This window comes from Phoxinus phoxinus (genome assembly GCF_949152265.1).
Source record: "Phoxinus phoxinus genome assembly, chromosome: 2".
NCBI lineage: Eukaryota > Metazoa > Chordata > Actinopteri > Cypriniformes > Leuciscidae > Phoxinus > Phoxinus phoxinus.
This window is the reverse complement of record NC_136877.1, coordinates 53,228,142-53,235,686: the sequence shown is the minus strand read 5'-3', so window position 1 is coordinate 53,235,686 and position 7,545 is coordinate 53,228,142. Positions and strand designations below refer to the sequence as shown.

Sequence of the window (7,545 nt, the reverse complement as noted above, 5' to 3'; positions counted from 1 at the left end):
AAAATAAAATAAGCTTATATTAAAATAAGCTAAAAAAAAAAAAAAACTTAAAATGAAATCAATAAAATCTTAAATAAAATGAGCATAAAATGAAATAAAATAAGGCAAACAATTAAATAAATAAAATAATTAAAATAAGCATAAAAATAAATAAGCTTAAAATGAAATAAATAAATCATTTATGAATTATGTTGATGATTGTTCATAAATTATGTTAATATTTTGACTATTATTATTATTATATGTATGTATGTATGTATATAGCCTATATATATATATATATATATATTTTTTTTTTTTTTTTTTTTTTTTGCATAGGTCCCCTGCAGCCTGCAGGTCTGTGTATCCCTGCTTAAGAATACAATTCCAAAGTCAAACGTTATTACTACAACTCTATATTTATTAATTGTGGCCAATAAACAAATAGTTAAGTACAGTACAATATTAAACAAATTATATATTAAAATAAAAGCCCAGATACACCAAGGTTACTGTACTGATGGAAGATAAAGACTAGGGTTGAGATTTAGTTTGAAGCACATGAGGAAACACACAACTGTATATTCTGCTGTATTTATTGCAGTGTTCAGACAGCATCAGAAGCTCTGGCGGGACAGAGATATTATCTGAAAGACGTGTCCGTTCGGCTGCTGTCTCCATTGCACGTTTGACATCTCTGACATTCCCAGTGAGATCAGTCTCTGCTGGATCTGAGGAAACACACACACACTCATGTGACACTTTCACAAACTAACCCGCCGCCGTTAGTTAGAAAACAGCAACACTATACCCTGAAATTAACAGCTCTCAGTTAGAAATCCTAGAAGTCGGATTCATTTTAGAGAATCGTCCAGATGCTTCATGTACAGTAAACAAAAAGATTCACCAATAAAATAAAAGAATCACAGATTTATTCGAGTCCCTGGACAGCTGTTTTTTTTAGTGAATGTTGTCCTTGCTAAGTTCAATTTAATTTAAAAAACGAGTGTCTCTCACCTGTTGGAGGATGGTCGCCTTCACATCGGGATCGTTCACATTCTGATCCGATTCCAGCTCCAGTCTCAGAACCTGTTTGAACACTGGGACTGTGGGAAAAATACATGTTAGCAAACAGGTTACGACTGCAACTGTGGCTCCCTGAGAAGGGGAACGAGACACTGCGTCTTGGAGGGACACTATGGGGACGCCACCTGTGTCTGAAGCATGTGTGAAAACACTACAATCTGATTGTTTGATGATTGCACACGAATCAGGGTTCCCACACCTCGGTTAACTTCAAATTCATAGACCTTTCAAGGACTTTCCAGGTCCAATACCCTCAAATCCAAGGACTCAGTGTGGGGACACACTTCCAGTGAGAGCAAGGTTATCTTGCAATGTGTTCCTACTCGCCCCGCTCTGTGCGGGCGTCGAACCCGGGTCTCCGGCGTGGGAGTCTAAAGGCTAAAGACTGGCCTCTGTTACACTAGCAGTAAACACACAGGTCATGTCCAAACCCTGGGTCACCGAGGCCCACACTTCCTAAAACGCTTGTTTAGATTCTCCATGATCCTCCCTTCACCACGCGTTAACTCTAGTAACGGCTCCTGAAGACAAAAAAAAACTCTTATTCTTCCGAGCGCTCCGCTAATGACGTCACGGACTGTCACCAACCAATCAGATTGGAATATTTTCACACATGCTTCAGACACCGGGAACACAGTCCATCCGAGACGCAGTGTTGAGTTACCATTGGAAAGGGAAACAGAGAAAACTGTGATCTATTCACTGTATTGTTCTAGTCATCCAGATGAGTCTTGCTTGCACACATTCAAACCTGCCTAACCCTCAACGCCTCTCGATGTGTCTCAACACGAGGAGCTGTCAGTCAATCAATGGGAAAACAAAGGAACTCAGATATTTTGTTGTAAACTTTAAAAGTAATGCGTTACTTTACTAGTTACTTGAAAAAGTAATCTGATTACGTAACTCGAGTTACTTGTAATGAGTTACACACAACACTGGGCGCATGTCTCATGACCACAACATGCCTGGTTTAAATATGAATACGCACAGGTTGTGTGTGCTCAGGTGTCAACAACCTGGGACATGGAGGCACATACTTCCAAAAACACTTGCTAGGATTTTTAATAATGTCAAATAAACATGCAGAACGCGTTAATATATTTGAAAAAACACCAACACCAATTTCGGACCGTGTCACCTGCCTATTTACATGACAGCGCACTGCGGATTTATATTTCGTTAAACCACGAAACTATCTTTATCTCTATCTTTGCGTAGCTTCACATCAGACATGTAGAAGCACACTCACTCGTATAGCAGAAGAAAGGTCTGGGGCTGCTGCACGCCTGATCGTCCCACAGTCTGGGATCCTGTAGTTGTTGAGCCACACATTCTCCCGATCTATCCGGCTGACCAGCGTCCCAGCTCCTGTAGGCCGACTCGCTGCCGTCGGACCAGACGAAGCCGTCTCGATAAAGGCCGATGTATGCGACGACGACTCCTGCAGGAATGAGCCGCTGGACCTGCAGGTTCTCGTCCGGGTTCCTGACGCTGGCCAGATCCGTGTGGAACTGCCGGCAGTGACTCTGAGCTTCTCTCCATGGCTTTGCCTCTTTGATCAAGATGTACTTCTCGTCATTATCATTCTGAGCTAAGAGATCACAAAAGAGAAGAGTTGCATTTGCAGGAATCAACAGATCGGCACAGGGCTAACAACACCATGTCATGGATTCAAAGTTTATTATGTTACAATATTATACTATAATATATTATTACCTGCTGTATAAATACCCAGACAGCAACATAGTGTCGGCCCAGATCCGGTACACATGGATTTCACACGGCCCGGATGTGGCCCGACACTGTTGCTTTCTGGGTAATATATACCTCCTCAGACAGGATGTGATTTCAGATTATTGGAGAACATTTGACCAAAAACACTATAGCCTACGGAGGCCCTAAAGGGACATGGTGATGGAGAAAAAGTCAAACATGTCAATGCTTTTGCGTTCCCTCACAGATGTTTTACGTTCCTATGAGAAACATGAAACTTTGCGTTCGCTCACAAAAAGAGTTATTTGCATTAAAACACAAAACGGTTTGCGGGTCTCCGTGTTTACAGCTCATTTCAGTCTTTTCAAATGTCACGTTTACTTCAATGTGTTACTTGTCATTTTACTAGAAATTTACTAGAAATTTATGAGTGAAAATTGTTTCTACACCAATTTTTTATTTTATTTCCATCACAAAAAGTTTTGTGAGCGAACAGGGAACGCAAAAGTTTTGCGAGCAAAGCATTGAGATATAATTTCCCCTCTCATCTCTTTTATTTATCTCCACCATAATGACCTTTAGTGGCTCCCTAATAACATCTACAATAATGCATAAATGTGACAGTGATTAATTACCACTGTAGCATATGAAGGTCCAGGACGTCCCACACTGCGTGTCTCGAAACTTCCCCCTATCATCCATCACTGAACAATATTCCCCATCTGTGTTCGTTGGCTCTCTTGGCCCCCAGTTTCTGTATTCGGCTTCTCCGTCCTTGTAAAACTCTTGATCGGCCAGAGACCATTGCCACAGCTGGCGACTCGAGTTCTTCAGTCCGATCCAGGCGGACTCCGTGGCCGGGAAGGTTTCCAGAGCGAGGAGCTCCTGCAGTTCTGCCCGGTCCCACAGACTCGCCAGGTCGGTGTAGACGTCCCGGCAGTGTTGCTGAGCCTCGGCGAAAGCTTTGGGTTGATTCACCAAGTAGAAGGTTTTGGAGGGATTTAATGTGCCTTGAAAAATATATCATTTTTGGTTAAAAAAAAATCAGATGCAAATACAATATATTTGGTGGTCTCTATCTACATCATGAGGATGCATAACGCTCATGCATGCTTACATTAATAGTGTATATCTCACCTATAACACAATATATACCGCAGCTCATGAAGACGAGAAGAAGCATCCGATCCATGATCCTGTCAACAGCAATAATGACACACTAAGAACACAAATAAAGGCTAAAATATTTTTGACAGAAAAAATTTGACGTTTTATTTTTATTTTTTATCTTTTACTTCATTGGAATGGCATGAAACTTGGTAAAGTTTTTGCCTCTTGCTATGTGAAAACACACACCAAAAATAAATAAAAAATATATAATGGACATGATTTTAAAAGGTTAAAGGGTCCTGCAAAACATGCGTTTACTGCAGCCGAACAACATCTCCTTTACTGAGATATCAGCCTCACATTCTGAACACAACCTGTAGAGATTTATGGCTTTGATTTTCTCTCAGTTTTGGAGAAAAACGTGTTTTTGAAAATATATATTTCATATAAAAAAAATTAAGTAGTATTTTGTGCATTTTTTCAGAACAATAAACGTAAAATTCTGTACGTTTTAAAAACTTTTTTCACTTCAGCAATAATCTGCCAAGTGTGTCTTTGAGAAGAGATCAAACTTCAGTCTGTGATCCAAAGCACAAGATTTACAACCGTTTAAGTTGGACATTTTATGCTCAAAAAGTTAATAAATGGATAATAAATACAGTGTAAATATAATTTAGTACTATAAAAATACAAAATATTAAATAAAAAACATTATCGAACAAAAATATAGTACATTCATTTCATTGAAATAAAACAAATTCAGTAATAATTCTCTTTAAATGGTTATGGCCTAATGGTTATGGTTATGGCCTAAGTTGTTTTCTAATAATAACAAAAAAAGTTGGTCTCACTTTATTGTGATGGTCCCTTCTGAACATTATGTCGACTATAAGTAACTTTGCATCTACATGTCCACTAGCTCAGTATTAGTGACTGTCTATCTGATATCTTTATCGTGATGCTCCTCCAACAGACATTACACTGACCATAAGCAGATCAGCAACTATGTCAACTTATTATAACCCGAATCCTAGAGTCTACTAATACTCTGATGAGAGCTAGTGGACAGTTGCAAAGTTACTTACAGTCAACTTAATGTTCAGAAGGGACCATCACAATAAAGTGAGACCAAAAAGATTTATTATAAATATAAAAAATAAAATCACGAGTTCATTCTTAAAACAAGTACAAATATCTGCCAATAGGCTCAAAAAGATAATCTTAATTCAAAGTGAAAACAAGTTTGTTAGCAGATTTAGTTCTCATTTATCTATTGAAGTGTCACTACTTTAGTACTTTATCTACTTCAGTGTCATTGTGCATTTCCAGTTGATTTCAGAATGTTTAGACATTTGCATTCGTCATTTGTAAGTCACTTTGGATAAAAGCGTCTGCTAAATGAATGAATGTAATAATCAGAAGATTTATGATATATGAAAACTTTAATATTAGTATTCTTCAGAGTTAACGCATGTCGATTGAAGCATGTTCAGATATCTTTAAGATCCTTACCTGTTGTGTTGATCTCTGAGATCTGGTCAAGCTCTCCTGGTTAATGCGTTCTGGACACTTCTTAATGACACGGACTGATTTTCATCAATTTGCTTGAAACATGAAGCCTTGTATTCAAAACACATTAAATGAGGCAGGCAATGGAAACTCGTGACAGGTTTGGTACTTCAATAAAGTGACTTAAATCAAGAAACATTTACAGAAGAAGCTAAATTACTTCTTGTTTTCTAAAAAAATATCAAAATTTGTGCTTAAAACATAAACAAATATCTGCCAAATTAATTCAAACAAGACTCCATTAGCAGATATTTGCTCTTGCTTTACGCACAAACATTTATTTGTCAATAAACAAGACTTAATATTTCAAGTCATTTCATACTTGTGCTGGAAACCGAGACAGAATATTATTTCTTCGCAGTGTGTCGAGCTAAAGTTAGTGTGATCGCAGTCTGATCTGGGAACAGTTTTATGAGAAATGTTTGAGTTCTTCAGCAAAGAAACTTGTCTTCATAATCTCTCTGTTTAGAAACACCTGAGATATTAAAGAGAAATGTCCAATCTAAAGTTACAGAGAAACACTGAAGTCTTCAACGTCCCTCTACTCAAAGCTTTGTTTCCCATTTTCATGATATTTGACTAAAGACCGGATTAACTCGACCGGATCATCTTTCCTATAAAACCCAAATGATCTGAGAGAGAGAGAGAGAGAGAGATGCTATATCATTCCTTAATCCTCAATCACTTCTGCTTGTGTTGTTCGTAATGTATTTTTGTTGTTGTTACTCCAAGTTTGTAAATGTCAAATGAAATACTCCACTTTATTTTAGTGCGCTGTTCTGCTCACACTCATTTGACATATGTCCAGCATCTTTATTGACATTACTGTGGATGTTTAGTCAATTTGAAATGTGAAATTGTACAGGTGAAACTCGAAAAATTAGAATATGGTGCAAAAATTAATTTATTTCAGAAATTCTTGAAAGAAGAAACTAATATATTATATAGACTCATTACATGCAAAGTGAGATATTTCAAGCCTTTATTTGTTATAATTTTATGGCTTACAGCTTATGAAAACCTTTTCACAATATTCTAATTTTGAATTTGGGGTTTTCATAAACTGCAAGCAAATGCATATAATCAAAATTATAACAAATAAAGGCTTGAAATATCTCACTTTGGATGTAATGAGTCTATATAATATATTAGTTTCACCTTTTAAGTTGAATTACTGAAATAAATTAACTTTTGCACGATATTCTAATTTTTCGAGTTTCACTCGTTAAAGCTAGGGTCGGTAATGTTGGAGAGCTAGCCAGATTTGAAAGTGGCACCTCTTCTAAGCTCCGCCCCCTCCTGTCAGTGCTCCGTCCAAAGCTACCCCCCCACAAACATGAACGCGCATCCACATTTGGAGTCAGCTGCATGTACCTACCAGTGATGCGCGGGTTGATCCAAAATGAGCAGGTGCATGCGGTCACCCGCGGTTACGAGTCATCCAAAAATATTTTTAATGATATTCGGGTCGCGGCCGGTCGGGTCGTTTACCTTTGTAATTTATATAGTACTAGACACAATGTTCTATGAAATACATACGCCGACACTTTATAGTCTGAATGCGCGAGGATGACACACGAGCTCATCAGAGATGAAAGTTGGAAATCCTTATTTACCTTTTGAATGTTGAGCGCGTTATTAACTTTTGAATAAAAGCTGACGCGGGACAAAATGCACGATTTCCCAATGCGTTGAACTGAGCAATGCCATTGTGCCATTTTAATAGGCTACTTTCAGCTGATGCTATGGGGAGAGGTAAGCGGCTGCTTATATACTGTACTCGGCTGATGATTGAAAGATTAGATTGGCTCACTCCTCCCTAACTTACGTTTAGAAACTTCATTTAACGAGTTTGTTTGCCCATAAAATCTTTAAGATATTTAGGTTAAACTTATTTGGCTTGCTGTCCACTGGAGAGGGGCTCGATGAAGCAGCTTCAACTCGAGCTCTGATATACCCCCCAAAAGTGTCGAATAAAATTGGGACAGCAAGTTAGAATAACATGATCAATTAATTAAGAACTTGGGAAATACAGGATGCCTAAGAGCTTAAAGCATGTTACCCCCCAAAAGAGTGGAAATTTAAGCT

General features: G+C 38.0%; 2 protein-coding genes across 3 annotated transcripts in view; one reads left to right on the top strand and one right to left on the bottom strand.

Annotated features, from left to right (window-relative positions):
- The window catches only part of LOC306993517 (putative C-type lectin domain family 20 member A), a 431,197-nt gene that overhangs the window by 394,281 nt on the left and 29,371 nt on the right, over window positions 1-7,545 (top strand). The gene's annotated exons all lie outside the window — the stretch shown is intronic.
- On the bottom strand, window positions 385-5,499 carry LOC306993539 (putative C-type lectin domain family 20 member A). Its single transcript, XM_079603398.1, has 6 exons — window positions 5,401-5,499; window positions 3,916-3,974; window positions 3,414-3,788; window positions 2,315-2,656; window positions 997-1,085; window positions 385-710 (listed from the first exon to the last, which is right to left on the bottom strand). Exons 2-6 carry the CDS (start codon window positions 3,968-3,970, stop codon window positions 597-599), a joined length of 975 nt encoding a protein of 324 aa, XP_079459524.1. The 5' UTR covers window positions 3,971-3,974; window positions 5,401-5,499; the 3' UTR covers window positions 385-596.